This window comes from Apodemus sylvaticus, chromosome 8 (assembly GCF_947179515.1).
Source record: "Apodemus sylvaticus chromosome 8, mApoSyl1.1, whole genome shotgun sequence".
Lineage (NCBI taxonomy): Eukaryota > Metazoa > Chordata > Mammalia > Rodentia > Muridae > Apodemus > Apodemus sylvaticus.
This window is the reverse complement of record NC_067479.1, coordinates 66,717,118-66,735,920: the sequence shown is the minus strand read 5'-3', so window position 1 is coordinate 66,735,920 and position 18,803 is coordinate 66,717,118. Positions and strand designations below refer to the sequence as shown.

The window sequence follows — 18,803 nt, the reverse complement described above, 5'->3', positions numbered from 1 at the left end:
GCAGGCTAGCTTTGGACTTACTGTTTGTTCTCCAGAATGCAGGGTCTGTAGACCTGGTCTAGCTTGATGCTGGGACTCTGCAGGGAGCTGGATGTTTCTAGGCTCCCCATGTATTTACAAGCTTCAGGGGCCCAGGACAGCTAACCTTTATCAGTAAGGTGGCCCAGGTGCTCCAGACTCTGGGTCAAATCTTTCAGACAGTGTGTGAGGATGCAGAAGCCAGGTAGAAACTCACTCTAGTCTGGTAAAGAGAGAGAGCAGCAGTGAGTTAGCTCAGGTTTGAAACACAAGCTGTCAATTGCCACTGCATTTTACCAGCCACCTTTGTCACGTTTTTAACCCATATGGTGGGGATGGTCACGTGACCAGTGGTTTTCTGCATATTAACTCATTGTTCATAAAGTTTAAAAGACAGTGACTTCCTGTGTAGAAGAAATAAAGGAAGCACACTGTTGACAACTGTAAAAAGAAATGTAAAAGAATAGCCTGCTCATTGCTTATTTGGGAAGTGCAGAAAAGCATGGAGGAATTGAAAATAACGCACACCGTTATTTAATGGAACTGCTTTTAAAACAAAGCCCATATTTTCCCTAGTAGTGGATACAGGTATTACTTTCACAAAGCATACACTTACTTAATATGTGTCTGTCTTCACTGGTTTGCAGTTTTTACACATATTTTTTTTTAAACAAAAGTCCCTTCTTTAGTGATTCCATAAATTATAATTAGTGTTATGTAGCATCATAACTCAAATTTTTGGCATTCCATGCTGCGAAATCCCAACCCCGTTTCCAAACCCAGCGACCTCTGTGCTTTTCTCTCTGAAACAGAAGCCTCTGCAGGGCGAGAGCAGCCCCCGGGGGGGGGGGGGGGCTGGAGTTAAAAGCAGCACTTTTCTATCACCGGTGCTGAGCCGCGCGCAGTGGATTTGTGTTCGTTTAGAATTTCCTCCCAAAAGTCAGCGCGTGGTGATGTTGCTGGAGCGACTAAGCCTGAGTCACGGGCAGCAGGCTGTTAGTTTCTGGGCAGCTCTGGCCGGGAGAGCACACAGCAGTCAAGAGTTCCCACAGCTGCCTGCCTGAGCGGCTGCCCGCCCTCCCGCCCTCCGTGATGAGCTGAGGACCCGCTTCCTTGGTCACACCCTCAGCCTGCTGTGCGTGTTTAAACGGAAGGATGGTGGCTAGAGGAGAAATAGCAAGATTCTGGAGTCTGGAAAGCCTTCACCTGGGTATGTGTGCGACCGACGCTCCTGTGGGCACCCTGCTGACCACTGTCTTTCTGCATTCTTCCTCTCCCTCTGTCCTCCCCTCCTCTCTAGCCTGGTGTGTGAGTGTACCTGGAAGGAAAAGGGAGAATCTCATCTCTCCCATAAGAGGGTCCATCAGAGAAACTGATCTTGGGTATGACAGGGCAGTCAGATAAATGGTAGGAGGCAGGTGTGTGAGCCATGGGATGGGGTGTTTGCTACTGTGACTGCTACAGGGGCTATTGGGTGAAATCCCTTTTAAAAAGAAAAGATACCTGTGTGTCTGTGTGTAGAGACACACAAGCACTCCCTCCTGCGCTAGGGGGAGGGGAAGCTGAGAATTGGTTTTTAATGTTTTTCTGTTTTGAAATTAATCTGGCCTAGTTCAGTTTGTGCATTATAGTCATCTCATCTTACTGATAACTCTTTCGTCTGTAACCAGACCAGACTCTAAATGTGCAAGAGATGTTATTCTAGGAAGTTACAAACTATAATCCATGCACTCCTAAGGAAATAAGAGGGGGGAGGGGACACACAGGAAGAATTCTCCCCTCCTGCAGATGCTCTAAAAACAGATCTTGTTTTTGGTCTTGCCTTAAATAGATGCCAGAACCCTGTGTGTGCTGGGATGAATGGGGATTGTAGTTGACAGCTTGAAGGAAGGCCCAGGGAGGTGTTTGTAGTGGCTGCTTTCTTCCTTGTTTGGATAGCTTTCTTTGCCAGCCGAGACAGGACAGGGGTGTGGATATGGCTTCTGTCTCTGGCAGACTATCCGGCAAGACTAGTGTGAGTGACAGGCTCAATCACGGCGCCATCAGGACGTGGCACAGCAGAGCAAAGCCAGGAGAGAGGGACAGGGGGCCTACGGGATGAGGCTCCTATCCTCCTGCAGCCTGCTTCACCTTGTGTTGCCTGGTAAGAGGAGATGCTTAGTACTCCAGAGTCTTTGGTGCCTCAGTCCTCAGGCTTGTCCTTTGGGGAGCGAATGGAGGGGGACTCGGCCTCTGTGACCAGCCTAGCTGTTGGTGTTCCTCTGCTGTGCCACTATGGAGGGACCGATCTCCAGCCTGCTCTGTTTCCTTCTCCTGTGACTTCACTCCAGCCATGAGCTCCCAAGAACTGTCTCAGAGTCTTGGCATACTGTGCACAAGCACAAGTAAAATCATGGCAAGCAGTGTGATGCCTCGTATTAATAATTGTCCAAAATAACTGAAGCCCCCAATGGCAGGTTCCTGCACAGGGCACCCTGAGAGGGCAGGAGAGGGGAGTGAAGCCCAGGGTCAGCTGCTGGATGCTTCTACTGTTCAGGAGCAGTAGATTTTTTAATTTTCCAGGGTTTGTTTGTTTGTTTGTTTGTTGAGACAGGGTTTCTCTGTTTAGCCCTGGCTGTCCTGGAACTCATTCTGTAGACTAGGCTGACCTTGAACTCAGAAATCTAGATCTGCCTGCCTCTGCCTCCCAAGTGCTGGGATTAAAGGTGTGCACCACCACTGCCCGGCTTTTCTCGTCTTTTAATGTGGGATCTCTTGGTCCAGTCAGTCTGGTCCTGAACTCAGGATCCTTCTTCTATCTAATCCTCCTGTCTAACCCTCCGGAGGGCTCTGGGCTTATCGGTGTGGGACATCACCACAGCTAGTTGACACCAGCTGGCAGCAAGGCTGTCTGTAGTTGCTGCTCTCTTCTCCTGGATAAATGAGTGGAGCTGGTGATAATTCAGGACACTTGTTAGTGTTGAATACCATGTGGCATACACCTGAGCAGTCAGGCTTCCCGGAGAGATTCCTCCAACCAGCACGGTGGCAGGAGGACCTGTGGTAGAGGGAACGCAGGAGGAATTAGACCCTCAGGTGTCAGTCAGGAAGGATGGATGTGGCCAGCCACCACCAAAACCAGGGACATACAGTGGTGGGACAGCTGACTGAGGAGACGACAGACACTCCAGGACACGCCATAGGTAAAAAACTACTGCAGCTTGCTACGAGGCAGAGAGAGGCCAGGTTCCTCTTGGCTGCTGGCTCAGGGACGGGCACCCCAGGGTGCCATCTGCCCAGGCTTCCTATCCCAGCTCATCCTGTCTGGTCAGTTTACAGATGAGCACAGTGATCCAGGGTGAGGCAGAACTCCAGGCACGCGGCCTACACTGAGGTGGGCGGGGAGGGGGCCATAGTCACTAGCAGTTTTGATGAAATTGAAGACTTACCAAGCCGTCTGTAGAAAACTGAACCCACTTCTAGAAGTTTGGAATGATTACGCTTGGCTATGATGCGTCTCCCTCCTGTCAGCTCTGGACAGCCAGACACATGTCGGGTGCTCGGGAGAGCTGCGTGTGGAGAATTGTTTTTTTTTTTTTTTTTAAAGAACCTTAGACATTATAGAGGATAATCAACAAGGGCAACTATTTCTAGGGTCTGTTTAAGTCTTATTGTTGGATCATACCCTCCATAGATGCAAAAATAACTATTTTTGGAGAATGGATTGCAAGGCAGCAGGACATGATAGTTATAGTTTCTATTCAAGTGTGAAAAAATGTTTCATGCTTGATTTAGTTCAGTCTGCAGCACACGGTGGCGGCTCACAAATGAGTCCCTGTCCTTAAGGTCTGTGGGACATAGTCGTGGACATAGCTAACCGAAATAGAATAGCATTAATGCGGTTTAGGATAATAAACCAGCCGTGTACATGGGGGAGGCATTTTAAAAGAGGATAAGCCTGTGCTTCTAGCATGGGTCAGAGATGGTTATTGTAGGGATCAAAGCACAGATAAGAGACAGCTAGGAAGTCGGGGAACCCTCTACTAAAAAGAGGCAATTGGCCTTTCTTTAGGAATGGCTCAGAACGCTGAGCTTTTGGGGAGGGAGGGAAGGAAGGAGCAAAAAACAATGTCTCCCTTCAGAACAGGAACCAGGAGCCGTCCTCAGCAGCAGAGGCCACCGTTGCTGTACAACCTGTGCTGTGCTGTGCTGTGCTGCGCTGTGCTGTGCTGTGCTGTGCTGTGTGGTGTGCTGGGCTATGCTGTGCTGTGTGGTGTGCTGGGCTATGCTGTGTGCTGTGTTGTACTGTGCTTGCTGTGCTGTGCTGTAGTGTGTGGTGTGCTGTGCTGTGCTGTGGTGTGTGGTGTAGTGTGCTGGGCTGTGTGGCATGCCGGGGTAGGCCCCAGACACATGTTGTAGAGCAGGTCTATGGGTGTGCTGCCGTGTGAGGTTAACCTGAAGGCCCACTGCCTCGATTCTGTCTGACTCCAAAGCCATCTGAGAGGCTTTTAGCAACAGTTCTCACCTCACTTCTGGCTCAATGGCTAGAGTCTAAAGTGGGGTTTTCACTTTTCTAAGCCTTCTCCAATGTGACCATTGGGGGATCCCTGAAGAAGCGTGGATAAGGTATGCCTGCAGCTGTGTGGGCGTTGCTGGTTCCCTCTGTGGGTGAGGAGGTGGCCTGAGGGTGGCTCTCTGGGCTGAGGGGCTGGGCCCACCATCAGCTGTAACCACAGCTGGAGGCCTGTGAGGCCACTTCCGCTTTAGAAGAGGGGAAGCTGGAATAGTTTATCTCAGCCTAGAGGAAGTGTAGTGAGCTTGAGCGCAGGAGGTTTTCTGAAATGTATGTTTTTAACAGACTACTCTAAGCACGGGAATTTCCCCCCAAACAAAGCCTTGGGGAAATCCCCACCCGCTGCCTGGCAGGGAAAGGGCACTGTGCATTAGCAAGTCTGTGGGTGACAGCCCATCCCTTCCCAGCTCTGCCGCCTCCAGGCCCAGCCCTGAACACTGGCTGAAAGGCCGGCACTTCTCACCTTGCTCCACATCCGCCTCAGACAGTGCGGGTCAGGGGTGTTTTTCTCAGTTACACAAGAGAAAGCAAAAGGCTCAGAGATCACGGCTTTCCCAAGGTGGCCTCACTGGGACCATGCAGTTCAGTGCTTTTAAGCCCTGTCACTTTGCAACAATAAGCCAGCAAGAAAGAGACTGGTTTGTTTGGAGAAGAAAGCCACATCAGGCGTGCGGGTTGGGGCAGTGGGGGTGGGGGACAGGACACTTGTTTTCCAGAGACTAGCCAGGAAGGGTACAAGGCATGCCTCCCATACTGATGCTGTGTGAGGTCATTTCTTGTTGGCAAAACTCACCTTTAGAATCAGATGCTCCCTCAGAGCTGTGAAGTCTGAGTTCAGAGAGCGGGGGCTGCTGGTTTCATGAGGAATGGAGCTGCTGACTGTGTTTCTAACCGTCTGGCTAACCAGTGGCCACACCGGTCAGCCTAGCCATCGGCCCCCGTGGTAGCACCCAACTCTCTGCACCCTTCCTTTCCTGGGGTCCTATCTGGCTGGAGTTTCTCAGATGTCCATTAGAGGGGTGTCCCCTCATCCAACAAGGTAACAAACTTGGAAGTTAGAAGATGTCTTTCAGAACAAACTTCTAGAGGCCATTGTGAAAGGGACAGGGCAATTGAACATGCAGATGGTGCCCCAGAGAAACAGCCTGCCTAAGGGTGGTGGCTTACCATGGTGGTCCAACCAGAGTGTGCTGAACCCACTGGGTTGTGTATCTGAAGCTGGTGGCCTCTTGAAAAGTGTTCTTCCAGGCTTGGAGAGATGGCTCAGTGGTTAATAACACTGACCGATCTTCTGAAGGTCCTGAGTTCAAATCCCAGTAACAACATGGTGGCTCACAACCATCCATAATGAGATCTGACGCCCTCTTCTGGAGTGTCTGAAGACAGCTACAGTATACTTACATATAATAATAAATAAATCTTAAAAAAAATAAAGAAAAGTGTTGTTCCAGCATTGTCTCTAGCCTGAGGTATGTACTGACCTCAGAACACAGATCTGATAGAAGGTAAGGTAGGGACTCTCAGCACAAGGCCCCGAGTTCAATCCCCAGCTGTTCAAAAAGTTGAAAAAGGAGATAAGTGGAGTTTTTCCTGATTTTTGCTAAAGCTTTATTTAGTTAGCAAGTACTTAGAAATATAACTCTAGAGACCTAAGAATCTGGAGTCTTAAAGTGACTTTGGTTTCAAACAGCCCCCCCCCATGTGTACAGGATTATTTTGCTGAGAGAGGGAGAGTTAGTCTTCCTCAGGGATGAGCTCCGAAATGGTTCCCCAATACCAAGCTGACAGTCCTGTGAACAGTACACAGAGCAACACTAAACAGACTCAGCAGGTTGTAGTTATGTATTCATTGTGTGTGTGTGTGTTTTGTGTGTGTGTGTTTGTGTGTGTTGTGTGTGTGTGTGTGTGTAATAATTAAAGAATAAGACCATGAGTTTGAGTGGGAGTTGGCACCTGGGAAGGATTAGAGGGCATGGGAAGTGACATAACTATGTTTTTAATTAACAAAAAGAATGTCCCAAGGAGAAAAGGTATCTCTTCCATACTTGTAATTTTCAAAAAAAGAAACCATATAGATAGCTGGGTCCCTGTGAGTTGGCAGTGGGGATATAAAATGATGTGTCTACACTGGAAAATAATATGGAAGCTCCCAAAATTTTACAGCAGGATGAGCAACATCACCACTGTCCTGATAGAGTTCAGAACCCAAAGAACCAAAAGCAGGCCTTCCAGGGCCTGGTGAGTACGCTTATGCAGACAGATGGCTGAGAGGTGGGAGAGCCAGGTGTGCTCAGTACTCAGAAGCAGAGCAGAGAGGGTAGCCCCACACAGCCTCAAGACAGAGGCAACTAACTCTCAACTTGGGCAATACTGAAGGACCATGAGTGCATTGTGCTGAGTGAAACACTTTTCACAGCAAGGCTGACACTACATGGTCTGGACACAGACCGTCTGAAATGCTTACAGAAACCGGAAATAGAGCCGTGGTTGGCAAGGAGTAGGCAGGGGAGAGAAGAAGGAAAGGAAGTTAGTGTTTGTACAGGGTTTCGGTTTTGCAAGATGAAAGAGTTCTGGAGGTCCAAGGACAGCTGTGGAGCAAACCGAACGCTACTCAACTGTGCTTTCAAAAGGCCTTAAGCTGGGGTTTTAAAAAATTAGAATAAAAAGGAAAAAATTACACGTTTAGCTGTTTATGGAAATATATACACATAATCCCAGCACTGGAGAGAAAGGGGGGATAGAAGGAGGGAGCCTGGGCCACATAGTGAGACTGTCTCAAAACAGCTAGCCAAAACAACCGACTCTGCTTACATTGTACTTACTTCTCTTGGTTTTGTAGAAGTACATTTTGAGAACTTATATTAGTTCTTCATTACTCAAAATTACCCTAGGTTGACAAGTCGCCTTATTATCTCCCATGGATAGCAGAGGAATTTGGAGCCTTTCACAGCTGATAGGAAGTGACTGCAGAGGACCCGGCCTCAGGGAAGAGGTTCCCCCAGAGGCAGGTGTGGGCTTTGGCATCCATCCGGCACACACCAGAGATTTCAGTTGCTCTTTCCCCATTAGCAGTGTTCAGCTCAGATGAAAATCGTTTACTGCAAGCGTCTGGCACCAGCCATACCACCGACGCAGACTGAAGTCAGCCAAGAAGGCCTTGGATGCTGCAGGGGCGGGGAAAGGACCTGGTGGAGCTCTTTGTAAAAAAACAAAAAAAAAAAAACAAAAAAACAAAAAACAAAAAAAAAAAACCAGGATTCTGAATTTCTGTGGAAGCAGCATAGGGCACAGCTGGGGAGCAAGGTGCAAGGGGTGAAGACCTGCTGTGGAATTTTCTTGCCATAATCTGGGGTGGGTGCTGAGATTTGAGCTGAGGAGACCTAGTGTCCCTCCTGGCCTGGCCTGGCCTGGCCTGGCACAGTGCTACGCGGTTATGGTTACGTAACTTCTTGGACCCTTGCTTCCCTGCTGGCACTTCACAGTCCCTTGGAAAGCACTGGGTGTCTCCTCTGCAGCAGGTGTTTACATGGCATGCTGAGCCTGCGGAAACAAAACATCCATCTCTCGTTCCTGGGACTGGGAACTGCAAGTCCTTAGGTTTAGGGGGAACTTAAAATGTAGATAGATCTCTTTAAGGTCACAGAAGACAAAAAATGAAGACAAGCTCTGGAGGCCTCTCTGGGAGGAGCCAAGCCTAAAAGGACCAAGAGTGTAGCAGTTACGGCTACTCCCAGGACAGCCTGGAAGTAGTGACCTTTGGTTGTCAGCCCACGTCTACTGTCTCTCACACAGATCTTCTGTCTTTTACCTGTAATTGGCATCACAGTGAGGGCCAGTGCCACCCTGGAATGGGGGAGGGGGAAGACCATCCATGGAGGTCCCACCTCTCAGCGCCCAGTAAAAGAATATTCTGCACTTCTATACGTTTTTTTAAAGATCCTTTTATTTGTGCTTTGTGCATGTACATCTGGAGGTCAGGGGACAACCAGTGGGAACCTGTTCTCTATTTCCACCATGTGAGTTCTGGTGATAGAATGCAAGGCCTGGCTGTGGGCATCTTTACCACTGAGCCGTCTTGTCAGCCCACAGTTTCATTAGAATGCATTTAGTTGTTTAGTTATTCATTGACTGAGACGGGGTCTCTACACTTAGCCCATGTGGGATTGGCTTTGAACTTACGGCAATCCTCCTGCCTCTGCCTGAAGATGTGACTTTTAAATGGAATGGTCGAGAAGCATGAGCCTTGTCTCCTGTAGGAGCATCAGGATGCCATCAGGACCAGGGTGAGATGGTGTGTAGCAGCAGGGTGAGATGGAGAGGCTTTGACTCTCCCTGGAGGCTGAGGAGCAGTGATACAGTTTGAATTAGGAGTGATGTAATAGCTGCCTTGGTACTAACCGTAGGTGTTGCGTGGGGTGAGGCAGGAAGGCTAACAAGGGGTAGCTGAGTGGGCCTGTTAGGGGACCCAGGCTAAAGTGGCGAAAGATAGGTAGGAATTGGCTGGGTTCTTGTTCTTCTTTAGAGGACAAGGTAGAGTCCAGGTCGGATGTGAAATGCCAGAGAGGAAGAATGACCTTTGAGTTTATGAAACGTGAAAACCTGCTCCCAGTACAGTTGACAGGGCTGAACTTGAAAGGGGTCAGATGTCATTGGGCAGAAAGTGAAGCCAGCACAGCAGCCTGGGAATTATTGACACAGACTCACACCTGTCTCGAAGCTTGCACTTGGTATCTGTGTCCTGATGGATGCAGGAAGGTTGCTGTGGTCCTCACATCCAACTTTTGTCTTCTTGACTTTATGCTAGCAATTCTTCCTACAGGCTGCATGTCTTCTGCCCCTTGCCACGCCCACCCCAGTTGGGGTGGGGAGCTGAGTCAGTGTACCTGGGCTAATGGAAGCCACCTTGCTTCTGGGGTGCTCAGTGATAGCTCACCATGTGGTGTTGAGTCTGTCCCATGACCCACCTCATTCTTTTCTTTTTCTTTTTCTTTTTTTTTTTTTTTTTTTTTTTTGCACTTGGTTTTTTCGAGACAGGGTTTCTCTGTGTAGCCCTGGCTGTCCTGGAACTCACTCTGTAGACCAGGCTGGCCTCAAACTCAGAAATCCGCCTGCCTCTGCCTCCCAGAGTGCTGGGATTATAGGCGTGCACCACCACAGCTCGGCTGACCCACCTCATTCTTGTAAGCATTTACGGCAGCAGCTCAGGTCACTTGTCATTAGTCTTGGTCACTTTGCAACTTCGTCCCCTGTGAAGTCTGGCACGTTCTGTAAATTATGGATTATAGGTGATAGCTACTGGCTTTTAAAAGAAAAAAAACCTGATTTTTCCCAGCAACGGCCAGATCAGGTGTCAGAGCCCTCACTGAGCCAACATTGTTCAGTGGTTCTTTGAGGGAAAAGTGTCTTTTTCAGGGTTTTGCTCTGAGAGGCCCCAGTGCTTTTCTTTTCTTTAAATCTGGCTCAGCCATAGCTGAAATGTGATAAGGAGAAATGCCAGTCGTGTTGGGCAGTGCCAGGTCGCTGCTGGCCGACATCCAAAGATTCTCGCAGCCCTGGGCCCCAGCCAGAGCCAGGGTTTGCCTGGTCTCTACTTACCCACAAGCATTAGAACCTTTTAGCTGTGAACCCAGGCAGGCAGCAGGCCTCACTCAGCTGCTGTTTCTACTACAGACCTCCCCTCCCCTCTCCTTCCCCCCAGCTCACAGAGGCTTTTATCTTTAGTGCTTTCTCTGGTGCCTGAGACAGCCGACTTATGCACGCAGAAAAAAATCTGCTCTGATTTCCTGAAGACTTCCTTCATCAACATCCCATACACATACCCCGGGAATGTGTCACAGACCATGTACGTAATAAGTAGCCTTCAGTTCTGCACCTGCAGGGCCTGTGACCACAGAAGGGGAATGGAAGCTGTGATTTAAAGGAACAGACTGTACCATGATTCTCAGACTGCTGAGGTCTAGCTTCCTCAAGACTTTCCATCCTCCAACCCTGAATCCCTGAAGGGGGGAAGCTTGTAGGTGCCGAGGACTCATATCACACATGTGCACTGTATGGATGCCCTGCCCACCTGGCTGCCCTGCCCACCTGGCTGCCCTTTCTCTAGGGAGCCAAAGATAGCAGATTCAGGACAGTGTCGGAGCTCATGCATCTTGGCTTTTGAGTTCAGGAACGGCTTGACTCACTCCAAGGCACTTCGGAGGCAGCTCACTACACTGTAGCCAGAGCTTGCCTGATTACAATCAGGGATGGGAGCTGAGGCTTGGGGTAGGAAAAGGGACTGAACACTGCAGGCAGCCCGCGGCCACTGTGGGCCAGAGCTCCAGCTCGGCTGTGTCACATGAGCTTGTCCAAGGTTCCAGCAGAGCCTTGGCCACACCGGTGTACAGCTGGGCACAGATGTGCGTCCTCAGGACTGACAGGAAAGTTCTGAAAGTGGGGTCACAACAACAATGCTGTGGGCTTGCAGGGGGCAGAGAACCCCAGCCCCAGGGAACAAGGACAAGAAAACATGGGCTTATGAGCGTACCCAGCCAGGTCACATGCTGCTGGAAGAAACTGAGTGGAGGTTAGACTCATGGGATGGGACAGCCCAGGCACCCCATTGCTTCTTACCATGCTGTCCCTGTTACCGATCCTTCCACAGCCTTGTTGAGTTCATCTTCCCTTGGTCCCAGCCTGAGGATGATGTCCATCACCCACGGACTCCCGATCTGCTCACCTTTCCAGGGGGGTACCTTGCCCCCTCACTGTAGCAGCCCCGTCCCCGAAGCCTACCACTTCCCTTCCTGTTGTAGCGGAGTCGTTATTCAGCCCTGCCCTGTCACATTCTGCAAAAGTTATTTTATGAGACCTACAGTGTAAGGGGACCCTGGATTACAAGCTCATTACACCCTGACTTCAAACTCAGAAAGAAGGCAATTGGTATCACATTCCTGTGACTCAGCCCTTGGCTATGGCACGGAGATATGAATTCTAGATCAGCCTGGGCTATGTAGTGAGACCAGTCATAAAAACCGCACACAGAAAGAGCAGTCGTGGCTTTCTGTGGCCCTGGGAGTCTCCTGCCTCCGTCTCCCCATCCTCACCTTTCACCCCCTGGTCACAGGAGCTACATTTGTGGATATGTGAAATCCCAGATCCAGCCTGACATGTACTATGATTTTCCTACTTGTGCATACCTCTGATAATGCTGACTTTGTAAACTACGCACAAGGTTTAGATGAACAACAATAACAATAAGATATAACAATAATAACAAACACATACCACAGGGATCAAGGCTACTTGCCTAGTAGGCATAAAGCCCTGGGTCTATCTGTAGCACCGTGAATATAAACCAGCAGGCCAACATAGGGACTGTTTATTTCTGGGAATTTCGATTTAATTTTTTTTTTCAAACACCATTGTAAGTTAATGGAAACCTTTGGAAGTGAAGCTTTGTATTAAAGGGGTCATGGAGTCATATGTGATGTATGCTTCAGATTTTGCTACCATTTGCTCTTGGTCCAGGGCTATCTCCGGGTCATGGCTGAGGTGGTACCCCCGCCTCCCCATCTACTGAAGAGCCTTTCTCAGCAGTATTATTTCCTCTCTAAAGCCTCCTCATTACCTTTTGTGAGGCAGTGTATGGCTTGCATGTTAGACACTGAGCCCCTTGGCTCTCCTTGAGCTCCAGCTCACCAGCTGCCGTCTCGGCTCCTTAAGGCCCCTGAGCTTCCGCCAACCCCACTCCCCATGTTCCCCAGCACTCAACAGACCTCCTGCTGGAGAAAATGGTGCTAGAGATGTCCCTGCTCCTGTAGGGAGGCTGGGTCACTATGTCTCTGGCACTCAGCAATGCTAGGAGGAGCCCATTGTTCTAAAAGAACACCTGTGTACTGTGGTAGTGGAAACAAGCCACCGCCAACACCTTTTTCACTAATTATTTTTTGGAGTGTTTCAATTCCCGTCCCTTTTCCCCCTTCTTAGCTCTCCCACATATCCCTTCCACTCCTTCAGATGTGTGACTTTTTCATTAATTGTTATATATTAATTGTTACATATGTGTATATGTGTACACATGTATATTCCTAAATGCATAAATGTAGCCTGTCCAGTCTGTCCATGGTACTGGTGTGTGTTTTGAGGTTTTGGATGACCCTGCTCTTAGCATCCCTCAGCTGCCTTTAGTTCTTCATGCACAGCTCATGGGTTTCCCCGCCCATCCACGTTCACTTACCTGTTGCTTTTGTCCTTTTTGACTCATATGTAGCTTTGGTTTTTGCTAGGAGTCACAGTCTCACAGCAAACTCCCAGGTCCTCTGGCTCTTACGATCCTTCTGACCCCTCTTCCAGAATGTTCTCAGAGCCCTAGGGGTAGGAGTGTCGTATAGACTGGGACTCTTAAGACTCTGTGTTTCTGTTGGTTGTGGTTTCTGTAACGGGTCTGTGTGAATGGAAGTTTCCTTGGCAAGGGGTGAGGACTACATTTATTTGTGGGTATAGGGCCAGTATTTACCATGTAGTTAGGGATTATACTGGTTCAGTAAAGAGGAGGTTTTAGATACTCCAAGATCCATGACCTCACTAGCCCTGGTTAAGCCCTCGTCTTTAAACCTTTCTGTTTTGGTAAAGATGTCCACAGTTTCCTGTTGTGATGCTGAGCACTATCCCTTGTGGATGGGAGGACTGGAAGGAGGAGTGGCCCGTGGAGACCTCCTGACCTCAGCGGTACAGTAGTTCCCTCACAGGCTGTAGAAGAGTATTTCAAAAGTGATGGAATTCTCCAACTCTTCACTTCCTCAAGAATATCAACACATTGCATGAAAACATTATTCCGTTCTTTTTCCTTTTAAACAAAGTCTTATTTTGCAACTTAGGTTGGCCTCTAAGTCATGGCAATCCTTCTGCCTCAGCTCAGGTTCAGGAATCATAGCTATGAACCCCTACATTTGACTATGAACCTCCACATATAGTAGGATTTCCTATTAAATCATAAATAATTCATTCTCCCTTGTCTCACAAAATAACACCGTTAGCAATATCTGAAATGCACTACTTCAAAGGTTCTGGGACACTGGACCCCAGCTGCCACCTCAGAGTTAAAGTGTCAGTGGAGATTTCCTACTCTAGGTGAGATAAAAAAAAACCATTTCCTTGAGGAGTGGTACCACCTGTTTTGCCATATAAATTGGTGGTGGTGGTTGTTGGTAGCTTAGCTGTGTCCTATTCTATAACCCTGGCTGGTCTGGAACTCATTGTGTAAATCACATTGGCCTCAGATTTGCTGTGATCCCCTACCTCTGCCTCATGAGTGCTAAGATTACAGGTGTGAGCTACCATGCCCATGTCTTTATAAACATGTGTTCTCTGGCTTTCTCCCTGCAGTCTCTTCAGATGGAGGTGCGGAGTCTTCGGCCTTAGTGGATGATAATGGTAGTGAGGAGGACTTCAGCTATGAGGAGCTCTGCCAGGCCAACCCTCGATACCTACAGCCAGGCGGGGAACAGCTGGCCATCAATGAGGTACTGGAATGCCACATGTGCCAGATCCTCAGTTCTCAAGGTTGGGGCTATCTAGGTAGTTCTTACCCAGCATGACCTGAAACCTGGGACTCTGCCAGCTGGTTTTCAGCACTGAGTTTCTGTCATCGTCCAGGGACATGTCTGTAACTGAGTTTTGCAGGTCACTGACAGTTGTCCCCATAAGTGCTTAGATAAGCAGGTATTGATCTTCAGGGCTGGCTTTACAGCCGTTTAAATGTGTTCATTAGTTGGAGAGTGGTAATGCCAGCATTTCAGAGGCAGAGAGAGTTCGAGGTTAGCCTGGTCTACAGAGTGAATTTCAGGATAGCCAGGGCTTCATAGAGAAACCTGTCTTGAAAACCAAGAAAACCCAAAACAGCAACAACAAAAAATTGTTCATTGATTCTCACAGCTGCTCTCTGAGGTAAATGAAAATACTGGTCTGAATTTTAACAAACAGGCTTAGGCATTTGTTAAATGAAGTTACACTGGGCCTGGTGACACATGTGATGCTAACTACTCTGAAAGCTAAGGCAGAAGCTCACAAGTTCAAGTCCTCCCTGGGCAGCTTGTGGAGACTCTCTCTTAAATAAGGGTTGGGTAGTTCGGGCGCAGAGTTCACCAGGCTCTGGGTTTCCCCAGCACTGCAAGGGGGAAAAGCGAAGTGATATGTTAGCCAGTGGCAGAGCTGGGATTAACCCTGTGTTCCGTATTCCCAGTCATGTTGTTTGGCTTGGTTTGGTTCTGCTGCACTGCATTAACACTCCAACTCCCTTTTGTGTCTTTCTCCCCCTGACAACCCCCGCCCCCACCTGACAGGGTTTCTCTGTGTAGCTGTCCTGGAACTCTGTGGATCAGGCTGGCCTCAACTTCAGAGATCCACCTGCCTGTGCCCCCCAAGTTCTGGGACTAAAGGCGCGTACTACCACTCCTAGCTCGGCATTTTCCCTTTTTATTTGGAACTTTCTGGAACTTTGTGGAGCATGGCCTCACTAAGGTGCCCACTTAACCACTGTGTTGCTCTGAAATCAGAGTGTGGTGGCTCAGAAGACATTTGTAAAGCAACGATTCCTTCCAAATACTGAGTTTGTTAGGTAGCTAATCTCCAGCTTCCTCCCCTGCTCCAGCTTTCTGACTTTTCCACGGCATGAAAGCTAGATGCCTGTGTAGGTTTGGATCGCTTTTTGGATTAGTGGTGTGGAATGACTGTTCTGATCTCCCTCCCTTATAGTCCAGTGCTCAGGGACTTAGGTGACACTTGGCATCTTATCATGTGATGCACTTCTGATTAGACGCCCTCTTAGGGGTGTCCTGGGTTCCTCTAGAAAAGGCTGAGTAAGCACAGTGCACGGTGACTAGATGTAGGGAATGCATGCTGGGTTTATGATGATGTTGACTTAGATGACTTAGCATGATGTGTCTCCATTGTGAGCCAAGAGGCGCCTGCACAGCCCAGATTAGCCTTGAACTCGAGAGCCCCTGCCTCAACTCCTCCCACACGGCAGGATGATTGACAAATATACGTTGCCACATCCAGCGTGTATACACACCTTTTAAAAGTTGACCCGACCAGCCGGGTGGTGGCGGCGCACGCCTTTAATGCCAGCAGTTGGGAGGCAGAGGCAGGCAGATTTCTGAGTTCGAGGCCTGGTCTACAAAGTGAGTTCCAGGATAGCTAGGGCTACAAAGAGAAACCCTGTCTTGAAAAACCAAAAAAAAAAAAAAAGGTTGACCCGAGTGGCTCTTTAAGAGCAGGTCAGAGACACCTTCTTCATCCCGTTTTCCTCCATTGATTTCATACAAGCAGTTTACCTTGACAGGATGAATTTTTGCAGTCAGAGTAGAAAGCATCAATCACCCTTCGAAAACATACCGAGCGTGTGGCTCCTTTCTGTCTGCCCGCTCTGCCGGATGCTAAACATGCTCTCCTGTCTCCATCCCAGCTCATCAGCGATGGCAGCGTGGTCTGTGCAGAAGCACTGTGGGACCATGTGACCATGGACGACCAGGAACTGGGCTTCAAGGCTGGGGATGTTATCCAGGTCCTGGAAGCCTCCAACAAGGACTGGTGGTGGGGCCGGAATGAAAACAAAGAGGCCTGGTTCCCTGCCAGCTTTGTTAGGGTAAGTGTGGCCCGCCGGGTTGTCCGGGGTGTTCATGGGCAGGGGATTGCAGTAGAGCTCTCAGTCTTCTGTCGTGTTTAATATCACACATAAGCCAGACCTATAGGAGATAAGACAGGTTGGAGTAGAAATCTTAATAATCTTAATGGAAGCCAATGAGCTACTTGGCTTTGCTTCTGCCCATGCACACGTATCGAGGGCACTGTGATTTGATAACTCGGCACAGAGAGCGAGGGCAGGAAGTCTCTGCCGTGGTCCCGCTACCACTGCTTCCTCCTCCCTAAGCCGCCTGCCTCCTTCCTGTGTGTGGCTTGCAGCTTCGAGTCAATCAGGAGGAGCTGCCTGAGAGCTGCAGCAGCTCCCACGGGGAGGAGCAGGAGCAGGAGACCAGCAAAGCCCGCCACAAGCACCCCGAGAGCCAGCAGCAGATGCGGACCAACGTCATCCAGGAGATCATGAACACCGAGCGAGTATATATCAAGCACCTCAAAGACATCTGTGAGGTCAGTGCCCGACCCAGTGTGTCTCATCAGATTCCCAGGCAAGGTGCTGGGTTGTTGCCGCACAGGTAAAAATGTGGTCCTACCTGGGGACGTTGCCATGGTGTTTTCAGTGATAATCGGTAGTCTCTTTACAGTGGAGAGTTGGGGAAAGACAGTGTGTGACTTGCTGGGATTGTGGACACTGGCTACCATGCCCAACTCGTTAGTTAGTATCAGGCTCATCTGGTTTTGGGGAACTGACCATTAGCTGCCTCCTCCCAAGCTGGTTGTCATTTTGTGGATCACGTGAGATGCTTAGCTCTGGGTGCTGATGTCACTCATTCAGCGGTGAGCACTCAGTGCTAGCGACAGGCTTACGTCAGGACAGCCTGTTCTGGCAGGGATGAACATGGCCTGCTACTGCTCACCTCTCTGCTATACAAGTGCGTGGTCCTTAGAGTCACAGTTTCTGGCTGAGCATTGAGGAGCCCGGACCGTGGACTGCCCCGTTCACTACCCGGCTCTGCTCAGCTCCTCTCAGCATCAGCGCCAGACTCACATCCTCTTAGTTGCCTGTTGCAGATGAGGGAACTGAGGCCTTGAAATTTAGAGGACAGGTTGGAAGACAGTGTGCGTCCAAAGCTTAGAATCTGCATTGTCGAAGTGTGTGTTCTCGTCAAATTCACGCAAGAATAGAGTGGTTTAGGGGCTCGCTGCACATGCATGAGGATGTGAGTTCAGGTCCCTCGCAGCCACATAAAAGCTGGGCGTGGCAACATGTGCCCCTCATCCCAGCACTGGGAGCAGAGATCAGATCCTGTGGGAGCAGAGATCAGATCCTGTGGCCTCTCTGGTCAACCAGTCTATCCAAAACTGTGAGTCCCAATTAGTGAGACTGACTGTCTGTCTGTCTCTGTCTCTCTTCTCTCTCAGTTTCTCTCTCTCTCTCTCTCTCTCTCTCTCTTTCTCTCTCTCTCTCTTTCTCTCTCTCATACACACACACACACACACACACACACACATACACAAAGGTGTAGAGGTGATTAAGATTAATGTCACATGTACCTGAACTGGCAAGCCTACCCACATGCTCATCTACCACACATTCAGGTTCACATGTTCCACTACACATATGAAGAAGGCAGTGGTTTATCTTTTATTAAATGGTCAGTTCTGTTTAATCATACAAAGCTACTTTACTTTAGAGGTAACTATATGCACGTATGTAGCCTTTCCTTCCTACGCCACTAACTCTCCCAAGCCAGAGCCCAGCCCTGAGAATGTGCATAGGGAAGGAGTTGTTCGTTAGACCCCTTAGTTGGCACAGGCCTCAGATTAGAGATAGACAGACTCCTGGTATATCATGAAAGCAGGTGGGGGCTGGAGAGATGGCTCAGCGGTTAAGAGCACTGACTGTTCTTCCAAAGGTCCTGAGTTCAAATCCCAGCAACTACATGGTGGCTCACAACCATCCGTAGACACCCTCTTCAGGAGTGTCTGAAGACAACTGTAGTGTACTCACATATAATAAATAAATAAATCTTTAAAAAAAAGATTATGAGTCTTTATTAAAAAAAAAAAAAAGAAAGCAGGTGATGATGGAATCCGTGGTGTGGACATTCTTGGATTCAGGTTATCAGACTTGATAGTAAACCTTCACACACTAGCCGCATTCGTCTCCCTGGCCAGGAAAGGTAGAATCTAGAAAGTGTGGCAATATGAAGCAGACATGACACACATTGGTAAGCCTGGCAGTGAGTAGGGAAAGATTGGTGGATCCCTGGGGCTCTTTGACAAGAGTTCCAGTCCAGTAAGGACTCTGTTTCAAACGAAAATGACCCTACCTGAGGGAGGACACCCAAGGGTGGCCTCTGACTCTCATACAACTGTGAACACCCCAACACAAACACACGTACACACAATATACACGGCGGCAACATGCATTTGTAAACTCTTCTGTCTGAAACTCACTTCTGGAACTGGAAGCCAGCCACGTGAAACTCTTCCCTTTCATTTTGTTTTTAAAAGTTTTTATGGTGAACTATAGTTGTAGAAGAATGGCTGTCTCATCAACCCCACAGAGATAACAATAATATTCTCTAATTAAAATTCACCCCACCTTGGG

General features: G+C 48.9%; 1 protein-coding gene across 6 annotated transcripts in view; it reads left to right on the top strand.

The window, feature by feature from the left end:
• The window catches only part of Spata13 (spermatogenesis associated 13), a 128,633-nt gene that overhangs the window by 95,494 nt on the left and 14,336 nt on the right, over window positions 1-18,803 (top strand). For 5 of the 6 annotated variants that reach the window (XM_052191270.1, XM_052191269.1, XM_052191271.1 and 2 more), the window contains 3 exons: window positions 13,937-14,073; window positions 16,017-16,196; window positions 16,514-16,699. In XM_052191270.1, coding sequence (XP_052047230.1) covers window positions 13,937-14,073; window positions 16,017-16,196; window positions 16,514-16,699 — 503 coding nt within the window. Of the gene's footprint in view, window positions 1-976; window positions 1,229-13,936; window positions 14,074-16,016; window positions 16,197-16,513; window positions 16,700-18,803 lie in introns of those variants that run through there. The other variant, XM_052191272.1, reaches the window with a different exon arrangement.